At 35.6% G+C, this 24,815-nt stretch overlaps 1 protein-coding gene across 6 annotated transcripts in view; it reads right to left on the bottom strand.

The window, feature by feature from the left end:
- Positions 1-24,815, bottom strand: part of MBD5 (methyl-CpG binding domain protein 5) — a 154,892-nt gene that overhangs the window by 38,852 nt on the left and 91,225 nt on the right. For 4 of the 6 annotated variants that reach the window (XM_032637477.1, XM_032637481.1, XM_032637475.1 and 1 more), the window contains exons 4-7: positions 16,000-16,672; positions 12,431-12,533; positions 11,187-11,367; positions 4,511-6,646 (exon numbers count right to left, since the gene is read on the bottom strand). In XM_032637477.1, coding sequence (XP_032493368.1) covers positions 4,511-6,646; positions 11,187-11,367; positions 12,431-12,533; positions 16,000-16,112 — 2,533 coding nt within the window. In that variant the 5' untranslated portion in view covers positions 16,113-16,672. Of the gene's footprint in view, positions 1-4,510; positions 6,647-9,330; positions 9,360-11,186; positions 11,368-12,430; positions 12,534-15,999; positions 16,673-24,815 lie in introns of those variants that run through there. The other 2 variants (XM_032637478.1, XM_032637479.1) reach the window with 2 other exon arrangements.

Genomic DNA, 24,815 nt, shown 5'->3' on the forward strand with positions numbered 1-24,815 from the left:
TTTCCCTTTATTTTCTTTACTGGCATGCTCTGAGAATAAATACATACATAGAACAAAAAACCAAGCTTGCACTTTGCAGTATTTTATCCAAAGCATTCTTTTGTGATCTCTAATTTTCTTATACCTACCATATTAGTGGCTGCACTGAGTTTCAATCAAATGTATTTTGTGCTGAAAAAAAAAACACTTTCTTTTCCAGAGTTAAAAAAAAAAAAATATATATATATATATAAATATTCATGAGCAAATATTTATTCATAGGTTTATTTATATTCTTGTTAGTCAATGTATATCTTTAAGAGTTAAGGCAAATAAATGATTGAATTATTTTTCTCTTTTGGTACAAACTCATACTCTGCCCTTTCACAGGAATACATTTTCATGTGTTTTAGAAGAGTTGATTAAATGTTTTTTATTACAAAAAAAAATAAGAATATAAAAGGCATTTTAAAGTGAAAAAGTTATATTTAATGACTTTATCATATTGGAGGGAGGTAAGGTTCAGTTATTAAGTTGGTTAGCAGAATAATCTAAATCTTTTTGCTTCTTTGAAAATTGTGAAAACCCACAGGGCCATGGAAGGATGGGTTGTCATGTGGACACTGACAGGGCTGGGTCCTCTGCAGAGGCCCAGGTTACTGGCATGTGTGTTTTTGTTCTATGGTAAACAGATGGGCAGCAGTCAGAGGCCCAAAGAGGCATGGACTTGATGAAATTTGTCAGTCAGGGGTACTTGATTTTGAATTCCTCCCTAAACCAAAACACCACAGGACACGTGCTGGAACCACTTAAGTGTTGAAACTTATCTCACTTCATAAACTGAAAGTTGCTTTAAATGTACACGAGTGATGGATTTCAGAACATACCTGCATTCAGCAGTTTGAGTATTTGGACTGAGAATCAGGAACTGATTGGGGTTTGGTTGCCAGATCCACCAGAGCTTTGCTTTACAACTTGAGGAATGTCACCAAGTATCCTACTGGTCATTTTCTAAATCTGTTACATGGAAATATTAAACTTCACTTGTAATTTCATATCCAAAAAGCTAATAGAAACCTGTAAACTTTACAATGCAAAGTGTTTAGAGAGCTTTAGTGGAAAGGCAATTTCAAAACACCAAATAGAATTAATAAAACCTTGTATATTCTTAAGTTTTTGAAATGTTTTCTAAGCATTTCGTACCTTTAATCTAATTTTTTTTTTTTAACTACTTTGCCTCCGATTCTCATATATGAGTTTTAATACATTTAAAATATGGACTGGTATTCACATATAGGCCTAAAAAATGAATATTTGGGCTGTTTATGATAGAAAAACTTTCTTTAAAAGAAGTTTTTGAAAACAAATAGCCAATCGAATTAAACGTTTTCAGAGTGATTTCTGGTCTTAAATAAGGTCTTAATGTAACACTTTTGAGCTGCTGCTTAGGAGAGTGGGGAAAAAAGGCACTGGATTGAGCAGGAGGTCACTTGAGTTCCACAACTCACCACAGGGAAGAGTTGGGCCATGTTACCTGTGGGTCTCTTTCACCCTCACTGTGCTATCACACCTGGAATGGCAGGGCTAGCGTCTGCAGAGTTGCCTTCTTCAAAGGCCTATTGACACATCACCCACGAGGAAACCCATTTTTATCTGAGTGAGGTGATACAAATTCATTCAAATAAAGGTTACCAAATGTGATTCACAAATGAGGGGTAGTTCTTTTGATACTGTGGACATTTCATCTGCATTGGCACAAACATCCTAATTATTGTACACTAGGATATTAGAGTCCAAATAGAGAAGGCAAAATTACTGACTTTTGTCTAAAAGTGCATCAAAAGTTTACAAACATAGTTCCTAACATGCATTGATATGCTTTGATTCACTATCTGTTGGGTAGTTTTAAAGATCTGAAAGTGAAAACAGTATTTTTCACAACTAGATGTTTCAAATGAAAACTTATGCAGCTGGGAAGAAAATGGATTTTAGAATCAGATGAACCTGAGTTCAAATCCTAATTCAATTATGTATGACCTTGGACAGTTATTCAAGTTCTCTGAGGCCCAATGTACTCATCTGTAAAATGAGGACAAGAGTACCTTATACTTTGGAAAACTGCACAAATTAGAAATAATACAGGCAAATCACCTGGCACATCATAGGTACTCAATGACAGCTAAAAGCAACATTTTAAGAATAAAATGTGGTTTTCTTCTAATGTCTTACAAGTATGCTAGGAATACTCAGCAAAACTTAAAGGGATAGTTGTAACCGTCATCAGCTGTCTCACTCTGAAAGCCCAGCTTTGGTGTTTATTTGATGGATGAATAAATGTCAGTGAAAATAAACATTCAGGCTAAGCAGTTATAATAACAGTACATTCAGTTGACACAGTTCACTGTGTATCTAAAAGAAACATGATATTAGAGACCTCTTTAATATTCAGCTCATCAAAAGAATTATATTAATTAGTAAATCTACCCATTTTTATTACCAGCTGCACATCAGAGCTATGTACATTAAGCAGTATTTAATTTTATTAGGTTACTATTTTAAAACGTTCTTATTGACCTAGATTTTTATCAGGGATATGCTTTCTGTTAGCTTACACATGATTGGTCACATCCATATCATTACTAGACATTTATTCTCATCCCTTTTAGCTATTTATATGCTAACACTTTACTTATATTAGTAAATTTTCAACATGTGTGTTTTGACACTCCCAGCACTGGCAATCCAGATCTGATGTTTTACAGAGATGCATGGAACAAGAAAATACATGCCTAAGACTATATAAAATAAGTCAAAACTTGACAGTCAGAAGAAACAAGAATATAAATAAATGTTGGTCTTTTCCATTATAGATAAATTAAAATACATCATTAATAAAATACGTACACTTTGCAATATGAACTTAGACCTGAAACAAAGTAAGTTGAGGTAAGGGGTATCAAAACTGAAAGATATAATACAATGAGACTAACAATGCCTCATCTGAATGATTGAAGGTATGCTTAATAAATATAGTGTATTTTTAAATAGTTACTGATTTTATGTAATCTTAATCTGATAAATGCATAAGATTAAATTTTCATTTGCTTGGGATTATCTAAAAAGGAATATGAGTCACTGAAAAGCTGGAAGCCCCTTCGGAATAAGAATCCTGTTAAACACGTAAAAAATAGTTTCATGAGATTCCTTAGACTAAGAATATCAAGAAGGCACTAATCATTTCAATTATCATCTTCACCTTATATTCTTTTTAACAGAAGAGGTCAATGAACAGTTCTTCATTAAATACTGACATCAAAACATAACACATAACACAAGTTGTGGAGAATGGCAGGTAAAAGTAGTGACACCAGGAAGGAAAACACTTGATTTTACTATCAGCAACAAAGACATGTAGGTCATAATGCCTTTCCAGCATGGTGGTATAACACAGTCTATATATATCTACACAATAGATTATTAAAAGCCTCAGCAGTTTTCCCACTTCCAGTAGCAATCTGGTTTTAAAAGCCCACTGTTTTCATAGCTGAATAATTCATCTTTTATTTCCTCCCTGTCATTTCCCACCAATCTCTCAAATCGTTATTGTTGGGTTATGGGTATTCTATTATTCTTATGGTCAAATTTTCTGATGTCTCAATGAATTTATCTCTATAGTGCTTCTTTACGTTTTTTTGTAACAATTTCTGAGGACTCTACTGAAATAAAATATAGTTCTTTCTAATGTGTCTACTTTTAAATAAATTTGTCTCCTTCATTAATAGTGGATAAAGAGATACCATAATGTCAATGGTAAAAACAATGGTTTAGTTCTCCAAGAAAACTGTAAAATAATTTCAAGATCAAAAATTCTGGAAATCAGGTTTTCAAGCCTTTTTTATTGGAAAACTTGAATTATTACCTTTTTAAAAAAGGGAGTAGCCAATATCCATTTATGAATTTTTTCAAACAAATAATAATAAAGGATAGCAAACTAGGATAAGAAAACACATTAGAAGATAGCTTTCTACTTCATACAACTTCTAGTTACCTCTTCCTATCCATTCACCTATTTCTGGTCAGCAGCAAGAACAAAAAATCCATGTATTTCTGCCTTTTTTGGGGGGTTTTCCAAATGAGCTTCATTTACCTGAATACAAACAAGAGCTAGGGGAAACAGCTTTTATATTGGCATAGACCAAGTACATGTCTCATGAACCAGGAAATCCTGCCTTCTATGGCTTCTTTTGTAGTTTCGAGTCCAATGGTTGTAGAACCAACTGAAAGTCGAACAAAATTCAAAATGACACAGGTTGACACATAACGGAAACACATGGAATTCTCTTGGCTGTTATTTTTTTCTGAGGCAAATCCCTAGCATTCTGTAAATAAAATTATAAATACTAAAGAAATGATGAGAATTTCACAATGGGGAAAGGATCATTTTTTATCATAATAAATATTTTGGTATAAATTTTAAAAAAACGTATAAAAGTTTAGTACCTTTGGGTACTTTTTTCTAATAAAACCATACCTGCTTCAGAACTTGTTTGATTATAGCTGCTAACAATGCTGTTTGGTATCACTGGAGTGGAGGACGTTGAAATTCTTGACTGAGGTGGATTGGGATGTAATGAATTTCCTAAGGCCATGCCCGACTGACTGAGCATCCCACAGTTCCCGCTAGCCTGAATCTGATTTATTAAACCTGCGAGATGGTGGTTTGGGACTGGACTGTTACTGTGAACAAAGTTAGTGTTTGCATTGTGGCAGTGCACGGCTTCCCCTCTTAAAGGTACGTCCTGTGTCAGTGGATTCTGAAGACCACTGGAGTTCACACTGGGGTCTGTAAAATGCAGCTGGTTAGCAGAGCAAGGCAAAGCAGTATTTGAGCGCCCACAACCCGGGCTACTATTGCTACTCAAGTGAGAGCTTTGACAACTCATAGACTGTAGTAACTGAGACATTGAACTGATGGGAAACGACCCCTGACCCTGCTTCCTTAGCAAGTCGGGTCCAGGTTTAGGAACTGCAGAACTATCCATTTGAGACTGTCTGAGCAAACTCAGCACTGTGGTAGGTGGCTGTTTTCTTTTCCGCAGTGAGTCCTTTTGCTGAGACATCAGCTTATCTCTTAGTGCTGCTCGACCACTTTGCCCTTCACCTGTTGGGAGAAGCATGTTGGCAGCAGGAGGGAACATGGTGTTTAAAGTGCTATGTCCTTCAGTGTTGCCACTGCCAGCAACAGCTCCAGAATTGCTACTGCTGCTACTGTTGTTACCAGCAAGTTTGTTTTGATTTGCTAGCTGTGCTTTGGCTGCTGCTGAGAGTAAACTACTTGCTGGAAAGGAGGCAGCATTGTGCTGGTTCAAGATCTGATTTAAAGGCATTCCCAGCAAACCAGGCTGACTCTTTACAGAACCGCTTCCGGCAGATGCAGTAGGAAAAGCTGCACTGCTTGGGGTATTTAGTACATTACTCATTCCAGCAATTAATGGGTTAGGGATATCCTTGTACTGATGATGTCCATCGGACTTGGTAGAAGGGCTTGATGGCATTGATGGCCTTGGGGACCCTATTGTTGACCTTGGTGACCTGGGTGGAACCTTAATACCACTACAAGTGGCCTGGGGTCCTAGAGGTGGCATCATGAAATTTCCGTGATCTGATGATGTGGAAGATGAGCGTGATCTTTGGGGCGATGCCTCAATCCTTCCAATTCCAGTCCCCATCATGTGCACTGGGGATGTCACTGGAGAAGGGGACAGGGAGGTTGAAGCTGAATGCTGAACTCTTTGTACATGACTCCCATGATTCATGTGGCCAGGTTTTACGGTTGGCAAAGGGAGATTACTTGGCAAAGGAACAACAGCAGGAGGCATGCTTACATTCATCACAGGTACCTGAGAGTGGACATTTGAATGGAAACTAGTTGGATTAATGATAACAGGGTTCTGATTCACTGGTTTACTAGGAATAGGGTCAAGAATGCCAAGTGGATCTTTCTCAGATGTTAATGGCTTTTTCTGAAGAGCACAAGAAGGTGGAGGAGGGGGAGGTGGGCCTTGGGGTAGTTTGTGATGGAACATTGCTCGTGGTATTTCCATATTAGTTGAAAAATTACACATTGGTTTTTTCATTACTGGACTCTTTGTAGTCAAGGTTGGGGAAAGAGGTATATTAGTCCTTCCAGCCATTGCACAGGATGACTGTCCAGGAGAACCGTGTAGCATTACTGAAGGGGGAGAAAGAGGAGTCCTATTCAGGTGAATAGGACTAGAATTGGGAGCTCCATGAAAACCAGGATTATTTCTTGTGAAAACATCAGGGCTTCCAAGTGGGTCAGTCCTTGGAGAGATTGAGCCATCTCCATATATCTGGGAACCTGACGACGCTGGGCTGGGCAGGCCTCCATGGCTGCCACGGAATGGAGATTTCTGTCCGTGTTCACTGCTGCCCAATCTCTGCCGGGGGTAGACAGGGTGGAGTTCTTGTTGCTGGCTTCCAGGCAGTTCTTGTACATACAGCCTTCCCATGGCATTTGATGATCCAATCATTAATTTGAAAGGATTCTTACATTCAGGCATTACAGAATTTGTAATTCCTTCGTGAGACTTATTTCTTACAGATCTTGGAGTTGCTGCCCGTGAAGGTACTACTGGAGTTGCATCTGATGTGAAAGAGAAAAAAAAAAAAATCTGTTAGTAGTCTCAATTCTTTTGTGTTAGGATGGAGGGAGGGAAGGAAATGGGGAAGGGAGGGCATCTGAAAAAAGAAATCTGCAAACAGAAGCTGTGACTCTTGGAAATTAAAAAAAAAGTTCTGTACTCTACAACAAATTTTGATTGTAAAAGATGCACACTGTTCTCTCTTAGTTGAACAAAGGTTCTCAATAACTGCTCATTATGCTTGTTTCCCTCATGTCTGTTGAGAAAGGATGGGGATCTGAATCCGTACATACTGACATTAGCCATTCTAATAATATTTATAATATGCAAAATCAAGAATGACAGCCCAGATGGAAATGATGATGATTTTATTTTTTGGATTTGAATTAAGAACACAGTTACAATAGAAAATTGTAATCTGTGTGGCATAATATTTTCTTGAGTGATTTAAATGAATTGCCATTTTCACCAGAAAATCTGTTGCCCTATAAAGGTTTGTATAACCTTACTGAAACCTCCTCGGGACAGCTACAAAAACTCTTCCTCAACCCAATATTTTCACTGTGAGAGTAACAGAGTCTTAATTTTTGTGAATTAAGTAAATAAGATTCTGAATCTTTTACAAAGGGAGTGATAACAACGGTAAATACAGTGAAGTTAAACAATCATGCTAAACTTCATATCAAGTTTGCAATACTTTAACACTTCAATTTCTTTGCCATTAATTAGTCATTGTTGTAAAACCAGCCTCAGTCAACCAAATTAGGTAAAAGACTGCAATTCTTTTATTAGGATAGAATTCTTATGCAAAATTTAGTCAGAGTGCAAAAATCTTCAGTACTGGGCTCCAATTGAGTATTCTCTTTTTACAGAGTGCATTGCTCCCTCGCTGGCTTTTTGGAATCCCTTCAGTTCTTTCAGAGATCAGACAGAATACAGGCAACAAAAGCAACCTGGTTCATCATACAGAATTTTCATTTGCTGTCAGAATTCTAGGTTTAAGTTTTTTTAGCCCCAAAGGAAGTTTAACTATTTTATAAGGTTGTGACTTCTAAAACAGGGATGGCAAATAAAATTAGTTTCATATACCAATTCCCATCAACTGGTGGTGGCTGCTTAGAGAGCTATGCTGAAAAGGGTGCTGAGCTCTAGCTGGACTCCATGAGAAAATGCCAATGAGTCTATTAGAGGCACAGGAGATAAGAGTGGTACTATTCATACTATACATTGGCCATCCCAATTCTTAGACTTACAGCATATCAGCAAGTATACTCGGATTCATTTGCAATCAGAGGTATATTTACTTAAACGGATAATTACACATTTAAGATAAATAAACTTCTCCTACCTGCTGAGTAGTATACAGGTCAAATCATAACATAACAATTTCTAAGTCAGTGGTTCTCAACCTGGGATAAACAGAAGTCTTGGTAGTGTACAATCAAGAAGTAAGAGAATGTAGTGAACGTATATTTTTCTTGGGAAATGTGGGCTTTCTGTTTCTGGCATGGTAGAGATTCTTTGATAGAGTGATTTCTGTACATAATACAGTATATGAAAAGTTGAGAACCAATCATAAAAGAAAATCGCAGCAGATAAACTCAACTGAATTCATTTTCTTGTTAAAGAAAGATTTTTACAGTTTGTAATCAAGGAAATAACATATGAAAAATATTTGGGGCACTGAGCTTGGCATATAGTGAGAACATAGTCATCTGTATTAACATCACTAACATTATTACGGGACTGACTGTGTCCTCTTTAGTAATAAAGCCACCAAGTTGTGTCTTTTCTTGTTCATTTATATAGCTGTCTACAATTCAATGATTAAAAAATATAGACATTGGCATTTTTACATTCAACAGAATTTAGAAAGTAGCTGTCGTTTAGAAAGAATTTCTTCCATACTGGGGAAAAATAGTTACCATCTTTAAAATAAAAGGGATACTAAACAGATAAACAAACAGAAGTCATGCTGCTCTTATGCTGCAGTTAGGAACTAAAGTATTACAAGAGTTGGCAAATGTAAATGCTAGGTACTCATCAAGTGCTTTTGTGTATATTAAATAGACCTTTCGAAAGAGGTGTTGTATGTTTATGCATGTAAAATAAAGAGAGGTGAAAACTACTACATGAGTCTTCTTAATCTTTATTTAAATCACAACCTTTTAATATAATTTAAAATTAGAAAATTGAAATAAATGCTATGTCTGAAGTTGGTAAAAGAGTAGAAATTAATCCAATAAAGTATATCATTTTAAAAGGAGATGGAGATATACCTCCATCTAGTTATATCTAGTTTAACTAGATATAACTATACTAGTTAAATATTTACCTTTAATTTCAATAATGAAACTTGTATGCATAGAGGAGGACAAAGGACCTAGACCAAGATTCTGCTCCAATCATTAAAAAGGAAACAAGGCAGACTCTGTAGACAGAGCTGAAATGGTTTGATGTGATGTGAAGTGAGAATGGCAGCAGATATGAGCATGTGCAAACACATGTGCAAGGTAAGATGCAAAAATGAAAACATACTGACATCAAGGTGGCAGGCTAATGATAAATTTTAAATAATTTATTACTGTTAAATGTCTTTAAGTTGTTGCAATATCTTTTAATTTAAAAAACATAGCTCATTAAAGAAAAAGAAAAATTCACTAAAATATATTTTTTTCTTACATACCTTAGTGGAGCAAATTTTTCTGATCATTCCTGTTAAAGTTTAAAGGTTAGAGGGTTATTGGAGAGGAGCTCTCTGCTAATAACTGCCAAGTTTGTCTTTCCCTACCCTCTTCACATGAGTTCTAAGTGTGACTCTTTAATGACCTGTTTGGTATCACAACTGCTTCTCTTTGTATCTAAAACTATCAATAATTTGGCCTCAATTTACCTATGCAGGTTTAATTTTCCACTCAAGTCACATTAGTTTCCACATCATTTCTTAATTATGCTATTCTTATCCTAGACAAGAATTTTCTTATTTCCCTTATGTGTCTAAATCCTACCATTTTCCAGGGCTGGTTCAAATCTGAGTTCTACCATAAAGCTTTCTCTCATCACTACAAGTTATATTCCTCATCCTTATTTTTCAGAACTCTGCAGAACAATGCTACTTATCTTTCATAAACAAATGCTTTGGTGTTCAGCTGTATTTTATCCAGAATTACTATTCAAGTGTTAATTGTAGTATTTTGGAGAGTTCGTATTCTAGCCCTTACAAAAAGAAGTTCCTCAGCCTCAAAGTACAATTCCACAAATTACATATAAATCATAAAGGGAAAATGTACCTCAATAATGGACATAACTTTAACCAAGAAATCAAACTTAATGTCATCAATACGGGATAAACTGCCATTATGTGCTTCCTAATGAGGATATAACATCACCTATGCAGTATTCCTATCAAACTATGTTTAACCTGAATATAAATATGAGGAAGCAATCAGGCAAATCCAAATTGAGGAACATCTATAAAACTGGCCTAGACTCTTCAAAAGTATCAACATCATGAAAGATTTAAAAAGACTGGGGCCCGTGAGCCATGGCCGCTGAGCCTGCACGTCCTGAGCCTGTGCTCTGCAACGGGAGAGGCCACAGCAGTGAGGGGACCGCGTACCGCAAAAAAAAAAAAAAAAAAAAAAAAGAAAAAAAAAGACTGGGGAATTGATGTAGATTAAAGAAAAGTAACGTCTCTTTGCAGTTGCACAATCTTTGCATCCTGGATTTTAAAAAAGATTGGATTGAAAAAACTGTAAGAATATTATTAGGACAACTGGAGAAATCTGAATATAGACTGCATATTAGATAACACTATCATAACAGTTTTAAATTTCCTGAATGTGATAATTAGACCGTGGTTTATATAAGAGAACATCCATGTGTGTTGAAATACTTAGGGGTGAATTGTCACGATATCTGCAACTCCTGAAACAAAACGTTAACTGGTAAATCTAGGGTACTCGAACTGTTCATGTAATTTTTCTGCAGCTTTGAAATTTTTAAAAAATTCGTGTGTGCATACAAGCGTGTGTGCATGTATGTGTTGGATGGAGGTATAAAAAATTCCCGGCAAGGTGATTTGTTAGTAGGTGTTCAATATGTAGCTATTAAATGACTGAAAGAATAACACTGCCAGTTCTTGATAACATTGCTAGTTGCATTTAAGGACTTGATACTACACATTCCAATACAGCCCTAGGAAAAAGGCTACATTTGTTTCCTAAAAACCAATGGCACTTTCTCTTTTGTTAGCTCAGCTCTATGTACCTCCATAGCATTTGTATGTGCTAGTCAGTGTTTATTTTCCTCATTTAACTAAATGATTTGGATAGGAAACTTTGGGTGACAACTTCATGGGAATTTTTCAGAACTAATTTGCTATTTGTAATAAAATGATAAAACATACATCATTTTAAACAAATGCATTGTGCATGTTTGAAAAGTGGACTCAGAAAATGCTTGGCAAAGTGATTTCTAGTGACTCCTCCAGGAGAGGAGTGGGGGAGGAAAAATCCCTAAAACCTTCACCATATTACATACTTGTTCCTCCTCCGGGACTGGGGAGCACCAGAGAAGGATGTGGGGCTTCCATGCTTTTATGAAGTGTGGCCACTGCAATGATTTTTCTTTTATGTATGCATAGCTTTGTGACATCTTCATCTGCTTTAACATCTTCTGCAGTTCTCTGTTTCACAGCAGCTCCAGGATCAAAATTAAACACCTGGAAAAAGCACAGCCTTTGTTTAAAATATGTCTGTAAAAATATTAAGTAAAAAGATCCCCTTGTTAAAAAAAAAGTTTTGCATAGATTAACCCATAAATCTATATACAACTTTCTCAAGTTTTTAAATTTAAGAAAAGCAACTTTATATATAATGGAATAAATACTTCTGCTGAACTCATGGTTTTTAGTGGCAGGGTAAATAATGAGAATTATCCTAATTTTGAGATAGCCAAGATAAATATATGGAAAGGAATAGTATCTGATAATGTTCCCAATTTTAGATACTTCCTGATGTTATAACAGTACAAAAACAGATGAAGTACAATTAAGAAACCCTAAAAATCTGACATTGCTATATGCTAACTTTTCCTTTGGCTTTACTTTATTGCTATATTAATATGACCTTTTCACTGATTTAAAAAATCTACCAATCTATTTTAAAAAATATTTATTGTGTATATACTTATAAGCTGTTTCAAGTGCTTTTTTGTGAATGAGGTGACACAAATAAAAAAGAAAAACTTGTCTATTAATTGTTAGTTCTATGATTGGGACTACTATAGATACCCAGAAAACAATGACATGTTTCTATAGTAAATATTTTATCATTTAAAATGATTTTACTTTTTACCTTGCAAAGGAGTAAAACAGTTTCACTTTTGGCTATGAGGGTTCAGCTTTGTAATTTAAGAAATATTTGTGGCAAATCTATCAACACCAGTGCTAAAAATAACATTGCAGACTGAGGAGGGAAAAAAATACTGCACTATTAAATAGTGAGCATGGGTATAGCTCTAATAAAACGGTGCAAAAGGGGTTTTGATGAAATATTTAATATGAATATAGGTTTGTCACCTTTGAAAATGACTCTTGGACTTGAACTATTTTCTTCAATCTTTAAGCATTCCAAAATGCATGCAAAAGATATATAATTTAAGACTTTAAAATATATAAATGATTGGAGAAGTAATATAAAAATGAAATGCCAAATGAGAAAAGCAAATATATGAAACACCTAAAAAATGAAAAATTGCTGATACATCTATTGCGAAATGGTTACCTTGGGAAGAATAAGAGGACATTCCAAGCCACACTTGCATGTTCCGTCAGTAAGCAGGTATGTTTTAACCTGCTCCAAGCAAGATAACAAAGACCCACTGGGACTGTGAAAATAGTTTAAAAAAACATCAGGAAATAATTCTGACTGCACATATTATATGAAAAACGGCATAATTTATAGTCTTACTGTCCTTCACAGGGTTTTTTCCTATGAAATATTTTCCTACTAAGGAAAAGCATTTTCTTTGTCAGTATTATGTTAGCTACTAAATTATAGCCTTTAACACTATCACCCTTTCTTCTGACCAAAATATTTCTCAGAAAAATACAGATCTTCATAGAAAAATAAATAAAAGTATTTTGACAACCAAGAGTGGACTAAGGATGGGAAAAATGTATTCTTAAGAAAGAGCAGATAAGAAAGGAACAAGAAAACTACATGAAAGTAATCATTATCATTTTAAACTAGAAGATCTACTTCTAAAGCTGTTTGAGGAAAAACTGAAATTTAGGAACACGTTGGAGGTCAAACCAGAAAGTCACTAAATTTACAAAAATTCGAGCTAACAAGTTCTTCCCTTTAATCTTGGAGTCTAGAACCAAGCTGCCCCTGTGTAAAAACAGGCTTCTCTTTTTCCTCCCTCATTCATGTGTTTCTTTGAAGATAGATCAATGTGACCCAGCTCAAATTCTACTGAAGATCCAAGCCGTACTTATAAGGATGGGGAACTCTTGAGGAGATAGGGTTTTAGGGGGCAGAAAGGTGCCTTGCAGGCCTTGCGGCTGGTGATTGGATAGTGCTCTCAACGTTACTACTCTTTGGGTCACAGAAGTTAGTATGATATATGAATACTGATCAAATTTAAGTCTACATATTAGGTACTAATCCTGATGACAGGATAAGTCTCTAATGTTTGTTTACAATGAGGATTAGTTTAAAATGGGCAATTTGCATTTTAGGACTTCTATTATTAATGTACTGATTTTACAGCTTGCATGCATATTATGTCTTGAAAACTATTATATACTTTTTATTCAAGAATATCTTTTATTTATGACTATTTACCAAAACGTTCACTTAAGCCATCTGATAAAGTTTAACCAGAAACGATATCTCCATTTCATAAACAAAGCTTTACATTACCACGGGTAGACTATTCTGCTTCTACAAAAACACAGGTAGTAGTTTGGTGTCTATAAATAAACCAGCTTTAAAATGCAATTCGTATTTTACTTATGGACAATCATATAAGTGACTTAACACATGTAGAAAATCACAATTAAAATCCTCAACTTTGTTAACTCTCTCATTTATTTGGGCTAACAATTTTTTTCAGATGATATGCAAAGAATAATAATTCCCATATTACAGACTGGAGTTCCACCCTAGTGGTAGGGGCAGCAAGATGTTTTTGGAGGTCTGGTAATTTTGATAAAACAAAATCACTAGTTATGTGAAGAATTCATGAATTTTATGAAAAGAAACTGCCTAATGTGTTACAGTTAAAAAAGTGTATGAATGAATCCTAGAGGCAGCTAATTGTAAAATTAAACTTGAAGACAAGAATTCCTGAATTCTATGAGTACTCTACTCTAGACACTTTAAAAACACTTCCTCTCAATCAGTCAGTTGGGTTCTTTCCTTTAGGTGCAGCTCTTTAATTAACTTTTGGGAGTAATAATTAACATAAAAATAGTTACAAGTCTTATGGCATAGATAAAGCTTAAAAGATTGGAAGCAGGTGGGAAATTTAATGTGCAGCCTCAATGCCACCCTGAGGCAGGAGCAGCTGGAGACTAACCTAAAACTTATAAGCAAACTGCACATTGCAAAGGAAGCTATAGAAGGAGGGCTAGCCTCTTCTACATGTTCAAGTAGTAATTTAACCAGTTATATACAAAGAAATCAAACCCATGCTGGCTGAATTTATTTGAAGGTGTCTTACTTTATCTGGCAAAGTTAGTTTCCAAAATAATCTTTAGTGTACAGATTTGGATTGGGAGAATTCAAACTCATACTAACAGATAGTAAAGTCTACTCAGACTTGGAAAAGTCAGGAGCAAGATAACTGACAGATTCCCAGACTTAATTTGCTTTAACCTAACTCTCAGCAACCTGAAAAGCTGATTTATCTTTCATAGGGATAAAGATGAAGTAAAATAAAAACAAAACAAACAAAATCCCCCCCAAACTAAATTATCAAGATTTTTGGAGTTATTTGCTCTAAGCTGAATATATATTTGCTCCTTACAGACTAGGAAAACCGTAACTATGAACATAACACTGATATCTTGCTATATTATTGATACATTGATAACAAAGTATTTCTGGCAGTTTGTTAACAGCACTGACAATAGAAACACTTTGAGAAAGTTATTCCGTGTGTCCTCATCCATCTAAGCTACCATGGGGTGAGCTCCACATTCCCTGCTTTCTTATCCCTTCACCTCAATTAATATAGAGCATAGCTTGAATATTACAGAAACAAAAAACACGTGTGCAAAAGAATTTCAATTGGTCATTAAGTTTACCTCAAGAAATACCTTCCACAAAACAAAACAAACAACCAACCAGCCAACCAACCAACCCAGGACAGAATCTGAACTGACAGTAGAGTTGTTATAGTATGAAATCATTTGGGTTTATATACTGGAAAATTTTTCATTTATATAAATACATCTTTGCACAAATGAGAATTCCGTTGAAGCTGAGATACAAATAACCACAATGAAAGTAACAACATTAATGTAATGATGCAATGTGATATTTTTTAAAAAGTTCTCTTTGTAATAGGTTTTCTTACTACATCACAAAGAAAGATTTATGGTATTCTAATCATATACTTACTGATAAACTACAAAGTAAGGAACTTAGGTGCCAATTGTTTAATAATAAGACTAAAACTTCTTGCCAACAGTTCAGTTACTTCATTCAAGTTGTTCAACATAATAAAGGCTGTCAAAATTTAAAAGAGCAGGCATTTATATGTAATTTGTATGATTTTTACTTGTGAGATGACTCCATCATGACTTTTTCTTTTACTAGTATATGCAGGGAATAGATTAAAAACTGCACAGAAAAAATAGGGAAATTATTTTTAGTTAATATCAGGCATTAAGAAACTAATAATTGAAACTGCCTATAGATAAAAACACTTAACCTTACATCAGAATAGCCAGCTGAAGCACTATGAAGGACACAATAATATTGTGAGGAGACATCGGGTCTGTTTTCAGTATTTTACATTCTCCTGTGAATGTAGTAATGATGCTCATGAGTTTCTTTTAGAAATCTTCCTATTTTTCTTTATCCTTGTTAGAGAGATAAGCAGGATGACATTTTATATAAACACAAATAATGCATAAAAATCCTCTCTTGTAACCTAAGGCAATTTACATCACAAAACAGTACAGAATAAAAACACTTAAATATTTCCAGCACGAAGATCATTTATTCAAATTAAGTTCAGGTGCTGTCAGTTACAATATTTACACTCTCAGAGGAACAGACTGTACCTCCTTCAGCTGGGGACCACAAACTTGGAGGTAGCACAGGTAATAAGGGCTCACCTGACATAAAGCACTCCATTTTGATCCACACGTCGCTGCCAACCCACAGGAACTTGTATAGCTGGAAGACCTCCATCCTTGTCCCCTCCGTCACACTCCTTGCCTCCATTCATTTTCTGTGTCTGCTTGGGACTCTCCAAAGATATCAGCAATAAGATGATATCCTTATATTACAGGGCATCATGGCCTTCAAAAATGGCCAACGCAGCACAGTTTTCCCCAGACTGTACAAAATGCATTGGGAAGCTTCGGCTCAGTTTGGAACCAAGTCCTTGAAATCTGCCATTGTAGAAAAAATCAGTTTCCCATTATAATCTACATTAAATAATCAATATTTAATTCCTAAGGATGGTCTACATGGGTAAAAACGAGTGCTTCTGACTAAGGAAAATCATATTCACCAATGCTGGTACCTGTCTGAAGTGGGGGAGGGGAGGAGTGTAAGTTTTTAGTTCAACATTTTGTCTTGAACCTTGATGTTGGACTAAAATAACCTCTATTGTTTAGAAACTGTTCTCATTTTTACAGTGTGAGTCAGTTAATATTTCCAGGTACTACCCGCCTTTATAGACCACATTCTTTAAACTTTCTCTTCATCTTCCAATCTGAATCCAAGATGTTGCAGGTTGGTTCATCTGATGTTTTCATGTCTTCAAAATTCCAATAATGTAGCCTGAAACATATGTAAATATGTAAACACTACATTTAATAATGAAAAACTGAGAAGCTGCACACTGTTTTTCTGTTTTTTAACATCTTTATTGGAATATAATTGCTTTACAATGTTGTGTTAGTTTCTGCTGTATAACAAAGTGAACCAGCTATAAGTATACATATATTCCCACATCCCCTCCCTCTTGCGTCTCCCTCCCACTCTCCCTATCTCACCCCTCTAGGTGGTCACAAAGCACTGAGCTGATCTCCCTGTGCTATGTGGCTTCTTCCCACTAGCTAGCTATTTTACATTTGGTAGTGTATATATGTCAATGCTACTCTCTCACTTCATCCCAGCTTTCCCTTCCCCTCCCCGTGTCCTCAAGTCCATTCTCTATGTCTGCATCTTTATTTCTGTCCTGTCCCTAGGTTCGTAAGAACCATTTTTGTTTGTTTGTTTTTAGATTCCATATATATGTGTTAGCATACGGTATTTGTTTTTTTCTTTCTGTCTTAGTTCACTCTGTATGACAGACTCTAGGTCCATCCACCTCACTACAAATAGTTCAATTTTGTTTCTTTTTATGGCTGAGTAATATTCCATTGTATATATGTGCCACATCTTCTTTACCCATTCATCTGTTGATGGACACTTAGGTTGCTTCTATGTCTTGGTTATTGTAAATAGTGCTGCAATGAACATTGTGGTACATGTCTCTTCTTGAATTATGGTTTTCTCAGGGTATATGCCCAGTGATGGGATTGCTGGATCATATGGTAGTTCCATTTTTGGTTTTTTAAGGAACCTCCATACTGTTCTAAGCTGTACACTTTTAAAAATAGAATAAACTGGTAAGTGTACTAAATCACTCTTATGTCCTCTGCTGTCAAAATCACATGTCAAACTCAACGTGTTTTCTTCTTCCAACTTGATCCACTTACTCCAGTTAAAACAATTTGCTTGCTCTTGCAACTTTCTAATTGCAAGATAGAGACAGACCCATAATTATGGCATTACACATATACACACAGAACCTCCTTCTAACTGACAATAAAAACATATTTATCACCTCTTATAACCTGACAACTAGAAAGTTGTGTGTTAATCTAATCACTTTTTCTTTTTTTAATTTTTTTTTGGCCATGTGGCATGTAGGATCTTAGTTCCCCGACCAGGGATTGAACCCACATCCCCTGCATTGGGAGCAAGAAGTCTTAACCACTGGACTGCCAGGGAAGTTCCTCAAAAACTTTGTTAAATGACTTAAGATTCATATCATAATAGTAAAACTTTAAAAAATTTAAATAAAAATTAATAGTTTAGATTGTTTTAAATACACGTGCATGTATAACTCAATCAACACATAGTGTAAGTATACACAAAACTACTCAATCTGCATTCTTAAAAGTCTACATATTTAAGTTGGTCCCAAATCTATTTTTAGATCTCTTCATTGGGAAAGCAGGAGAATGCTTTATAGTAAAAGGCATCATGATTCAGGCATACACCTTATTGCAGCCTTGGCTCTGAGGCAGATTAAAGGTGTTGTAATGAAGCAAATACTAATATAGCTGAAAGTCAGGAACCATGGGGATGGGTGTGGGAAATACTGGCAGGCAATGGGAAAACCAGCAAAAATTTATTGGGGAAAAATGTGGGGTGTAAAGGATAGTGCCAAGTAGTACATTCTCAATGGTGACTCAAGGTGCTAATTTGCATTTCTGGGCCCACTCCACTGGGTCTATGCCTCTCAAAGAAATGACCTGCTTGCAGGCACAGCTTCCTATTTCTGTCTCCCATTCACTGACCCCTGCTGATCACATATGTGTTTTATTCATGTTTCATTTAACAGTTAATGAGTGGCTATAATGTACGAGGCACTATGCTATGTGCTGGATTACAAAGACGGTAAGACACCAGTTTATCCAAAGCCCCAGGAAATATCTGTGTTTGGCACTAAAGAGGTGCTGAGGGACTTCCCCAGCAGTCCAGTGGTTAAGACTCTGCACTTCCACTGCAGGGGATGAGAGTTTGATCCCTGGTCAGGGAAGTAAGATCCTGCAGGTGGTGTGGCAAAAAAAAAAAAAGCTGCTGAGTGGGGTAGAATAGAAAGGAAAGAGGCAGGGAGTGGGACGAGAAAGGATGGAGAGAGCAAGGAAGGGACAGTTCCTGTCCTCAAGAAGTTTCCAGCCTTGTGGAGTTCCTGGTGCTAGTGAAAGATGTGACAGAGATAAGAATTTTGTGTGATTCTGGACTCCCAGTTTGGCCAAATAGCAACAGACCCCGATGAGTGAAACTTTTTTTTTACAGTCCTTTTTCATGCTCATTTTACTACCTTTCTTTTTCCTAAAGAAATCTCTTCCGTGGTCTTTAGATTGGACCACCTCTCATCTTCCTCACTTTCAAGCTTTCTTTTTGATGCCTATTTCTTTCTTTCTTTTTTTTTGTCTGCCTGCTCTTGCGTGTGACTCCAACTTCCCCAAGACTGACTGGCTCACTCCATTAAGTAATTTGTATATCTGCCAGATAATAACATTGGATTCATTTCTGCCAAATGTCTCCCTCATATTTCAATAATCAAAAATACAAATATCCGACTGCTGGGTTTTGCTTAGACCAGCGGTTCTCAAAGCATGGTCCTGCGACAAGCATCACTATTGTTACTAACATCTGGGAACATGTCAGAAATACAATTCACAGGACTGACCCCATACTTTCTAAATTAGAAACTCTGGGGGCAGTCTGTTTTTTAACAAGCCCTCTAGGTGATTCTAATGCATGCTCAAGCTTGAGACCCACTGGCTTAGACTAATGCCCCTGCTTTCCATCCCCGGACATGACCGGTTTTACATTTCTATACCATGCAGGCAGCCAGCCTGCTACTTCCTTTTGTTTCTGGGAGGGTCATCCTTTTTGTGGCTGATACTTCACCATTCTAGAGGCAGCTCAGTTGTAAGGGCCTTAGGAACCCCTCACGCAGCTGAGGTCCAGTAACTATATAGTTATCATGTATTTATCTCTAAGAGGCATTGATTTCCTCAACATTCATTCTGTAAATTTGGAAAATTCAGAGATGTTTGAGATGAAAACTAAAATTGAACTGTAATCTCACTGTTGAATCATAACCACTGCAAACATGGATGACTTTCTTTCAGTCATTGTTTTTGGAAATTTCTAAAAGCACACATTAAAAAAAAGAATTTAATCTAATAAACAATGAACCACTACTCCAAATTCACAATGTAAGCATTTTGTCACTTTTGCTTATTTAAAAAAACAAAACACTATAAAAATATTACAGATGAAGTTAAATACTACCCCTCACTCCCATCCAATTTCTCTTTTTCATCCCATTCACCTCCCCTCTGGCTTAAAGGCAACTAACATCCTTTTTTTGGTCTGTATCTTTCCAGGCTATGTTTTTTTTTTTTAATAAATTTATTTATTTATTTATTTTTGGCTGCGTTGGGTCTCCGGTGCCACGTGCTGGCTTTCTCTAGTTGCGGCGAGTGGGGGCTACTCTTCCTTGCGGTGTGTGCGCTTCTCATTGTGGTGGCTTCTCTTGTTGTGGAGCACGGGCTCTAGGCATGCGGGCTTTAGTAGTTGCAGCATGCGGGCTCAGTAGCTGTGGCTCGCGGGCTCTAGAGTGCAGGCTCAGTAGTTGTGGCGCATGGGCTTAGTTGCTCCGTGGCATGTGGGATCTTCCTGGACCAGGGCTCGAACCCGTGTCCCCTACATTGACAGGCGGATTCTTAACAACTGTGCCACCAGGGAAGCCCGAGGCTATGTTTTTATATGTTTATTCCTTATGTATATATGTAAACAATATTTGGTTTTGTTATATGTATTTTAAAGTTTTAACATAAATACTATTATACATATATATCATTCTGCAACTTGCTTTTTAAAATTCAACATCGCTTTGAGTGCTATCTCTGTTGATATACATAGATCTATCTCTGTTGCAGATATATAGATCCAATTTGTTAACTTTAAACATTTGAATGGTATTCTAACATATGACTTTACAATTACTCATCTATTGGTATATCAATCATATTAATGTTGGGTTGTAGGGTCTGCACATTTAAACTTTAGAGGCACTGCCAAATTGCTCTCTAAAGTAGCTACACTAATTCCATGTTTTTCTATGTATAATAGTGCCTTCTTTCCTTTAAATATTGAATTATTACCACTTTATACTTTATTTTCACCTTGAGCATTTTACTATGGCATTAAATATTTTTCCAAAATATGACTTTTAATTGCTTAGAATTTTCTTGGACAGAGGTTTATAATTTATTTACTTACTTCCCTTTTGTGGACATAGATTTTCTCCTAAATTTTCAATTACTAATAAATCTGAGGTAAATATCTCTGTACATAAATATATGGCCATTTTGATAATTCACTTAGAAGTATTTGCTAAAATAGAATTGCATCATTTTAGGGCCTTTGATAAATTTCCTAAAGCGCCAAGAGGGTAGTTTTAGGAAAACATTTCAGGACATGCTTCTCAAACTTTTGAAATCCATGCATGCCTTCTTTTGCTGAATATTAAAATCTATTCTATTTGCCTCTGAGATTCTGATAAGTTTATCTTCTATACAGACCAATCATTCAAGATTTGTCAAGTTTTATTTTTATAGTTTTATGATGAAAACACCAGTTTCTCCTCTTTTCCAAATTTAACATAAAAACTACATATCCACAACATTTTCCCTTCACTCCTTCCCCAAAGATTCCATTATGACCCACCCTGTTTATATGGCTTGGTTCAAGCCCAGCAGACACAGGTTAAAACAGAAAAGATAGTGTAATATGAAAGGCACCTCCATCTCATTAATACTAAGGATCAGGGATAGATCTTATACTTAGAACATAATTTAAATTTATTTCACAAACATTTCTGGTAGCAATAACAAAATTCACAAAGGGGTGTGTGTGTGTGTGTGTGTGTGTGTGTGTGTATATGTTCTGAGAATATCTGCCACCATTCTACCAACAATTTCATTTTCCAACCACCTTTCAATATGCAAATTAGTATATGAGAGTCGACTTTTGGTGAACTGAATTTAAGTGACCTGATTCACTTCTTTGAATTGGCTTCATTCAGAATTCAAATTAGATGTCACCTCCTCAAGGAGACCACACTGTAAATCCTAGGTATTCTCTGAAACTTTGTTAATTCACTGATACCTCTTATTACCCGATTTTTTTCTTATCATTTTTTGTTTGTTTATTGCCTATCTCTCCCCACAGGAATGTAAACTCCTCACAGCAGGGACTTGTTTCTCTACGTTCCTCCAGTAGTCCCACTTCCTGGTGTAGTACCCGTGGCCTACAGGAGGTGCTTAAATACTTGATGAAGACTAGTTACAAGTTACTACAATGACTACATTCTAGTTAGCCAATACAGTTTTATATTTCGATTTTTACCACGTAGGCCTGTAAAGTTTTAGCAACACAGGCGTCTAAAGTGAAAGAAAAGTTTTTAAAAGAAGTCAACAGAAGCCGGTGACTATGCATGTTGACAAAAAATACAAAGGATATTTTTTGCTCTAGATTTGTCCCTAATGATCTCAAAATCTCTGAGTAATAACTTCTGTGTAGCAAAAGTATGATAGGGCTTCTAAAAAAAACAATATGCTAACTTTATTTGTAAAGTGCATCAGAGTTTTATTTAAATGGTTTATATACACACTGTAATTGGATTAATAATGGAACCACTAAAATAGATGAATGCAACCATATAAAAATGAAACTTGTATTTCAACAGGATGATAATTAATGCAATAGACCTTTTTTCTCTATCTGCTTTACTGACATGCTTGTCAACCTAAGAATAAATTCACTATGTTATGCAGTGATAAGAGTATATTTTAAAAGTTACACCCAAAACACCATGCAGACTAAATATCAGAGAATATGACATCATGAAAATAAGTAGGTAATCTTCACAAATCTTTCTGAATAACATCAAACATCATACATTCTTCTGAATAATGTCACACAACCTTGATTAATGTAAAAATAATGAATTGATTTTTAAGTCATGTGATATTATGAGTAAATTCTATTAAAATGTTTATAATGACATCACGCATTAATCTTGTGCTCAGGGCCATTACTTGGATACACAGTAGGACAGAATGAATCCTGAATGAGCTATTACCAAGGTGAGATGATATAAACTAGGTAAAACACCAATATTTAATGTTATATAAGTATAAGTTATCATTTGTACTTTTTATACAATGATTATAAACTTAACTCAGGAAATATTCAAAGTTAAGAAGTCTCCTCCAGTAAATCAACTATATACTTCAATAAAAAAATTTTTTAAAATAGAAAAAAGAAGTCTCCTCCATTCTGACATTTGCAAGGGTGAATGCCTCATGTTCTCCAATTGAGAAAAAAAGCTCACATAAAACCTACCTCTATACTTAAATTCCAAAACAATATGTACATGCAACAACAGGTATAATTGGATTAAGAAATAACATAAGCATTAGCATTTTGAAGAGCAATGTCTGAGTGGCTACAATGTTATCATTTGATTGGGTAATGAATGGATATACTCATCATCTTTCCATCATTATTAAGTTAAATTATGCTTCTTAGGGTAACCCTGAATGACATTTCCCTTTTCAGTGATCTTTTACCCTCATATCTATTATTTAAACAGTTCCTTAAATGTACTTAGCCAGCCTCCCCATTCAACTTTCCCATCTGTTTCACCTTTCACCTATTTACTCAAGCTATGCATTTTTATTTATGAGCACACTTATCTTACAGTTATATCTTCTTTCATTTGAAAAAAAAAACCTTCCAAAAAGTAGCCTCATTTTAACTCTGGTTATTATTTTCATTTGGTTCTTATATTCACTGTGCAGCCATCTCTTCCAAAACATACCTCTCAGATACATCTTTTCTAAGAGACCTAATGCCTCTGCCAGGCTCTACTTACTCACCCCAAAGTACCCCAGTACATTTACACCTGTTTTATACAGTTGTATCAGGATACCACAAGCACATCTTTCCTGCTCTGATCACTAAAACTCTCTAGTTTCAAATGTCCTTGCCCTTTCAGTGCAGAAGAGTGTAAACATTCAAAAACTGTGCATGAGGATCACATTCACGTGGAAGGTTACATTTTTTCACAAACTCGGAAGGTACAGGGATAGGCTCCTGAGAATGAGGCCAGTCTTCAGAGTCAAGGTAACAAGGATCCTGACCTATGCCCTTCTATGGTCAGGAGGATTACTTACACAGGCCATTTCATGTTACCAACGTTCAGCAACTTACACATTCTCGGCACATAGAAGACTTTGGAGGATTAAGTGCTGAATGTAGTAGATTGCAATTGGCCACAAATATTTTGTAGCTCCTTCCATCAGGAATTGGGACTTATTACTCTGTGAAGAGAGAAAAGTCCAGCTGGTCCAGCTAGTCCAGCTGAAGCCCCAGACATGTAACTGAGCCCAGCCAGCACCATGTGGAACAGGGATGAGCTGTCCCAGTTAAGCCCAGCCTAGACTTCCAACCCACAGAATCATGAGTATTATTTCAAATAGCCAAACACTATACTGGAGATGATCTAGAAGTCTAAAATAGGGTTTTATTTAAATTAAGTACAGTATTGAGATGCTAGGTAGCTGTACATTTTAATAGCTCGTGACCTTGGAAAAGTTTAAAAATTTTTCTTTCCTTATAAAATGGAGATTTTATAGAACTGTTTTGTTCTGGGGATACAATAAGTTAAAAGTCGTAAACTAGTACCTAGCACATAATAAATATCTAAGTTGTTATTATTTATACATAGCTATTAAAATCATGTTATTGAAAAGGTCCATGACATTGTCAGGTGAAAAAACACATGACAAAGTTGCATGTATAGTTATAAATCTTCATTTACAAAAATGCTACTAATTATGTAGATATAGTAATAGAACAGCAGTATCTTCCCCGAGCTTATCCCTGGATAGCAGGAACATGAGTGACTTTTATTTTCTTCATTGTTTTTCTATATTTTCAAAAAATTTTTATAAAAAACATGTGTTGGATCTGTAATTAGGAAAACTATTATTTCCAAAAAAATTAAATGTTATATCCATAGAACAGCTAATTAATGTTTCCCCAATACTTAAAAGCATTAGGG

This window comes from Phocoena sinus, chromosome 7, assembly GCF_008692025.1.
Source record: "Phocoena sinus isolate mPhoSin1 chromosome 7, mPhoSin1.pri, whole genome shotgun sequence".
Taxonomy (NCBI): Eukaryota; Metazoa; Chordata; class Mammalia; order Artiodactyla; family Phocoenidae; genus Phocoena; species Phocoena sinus.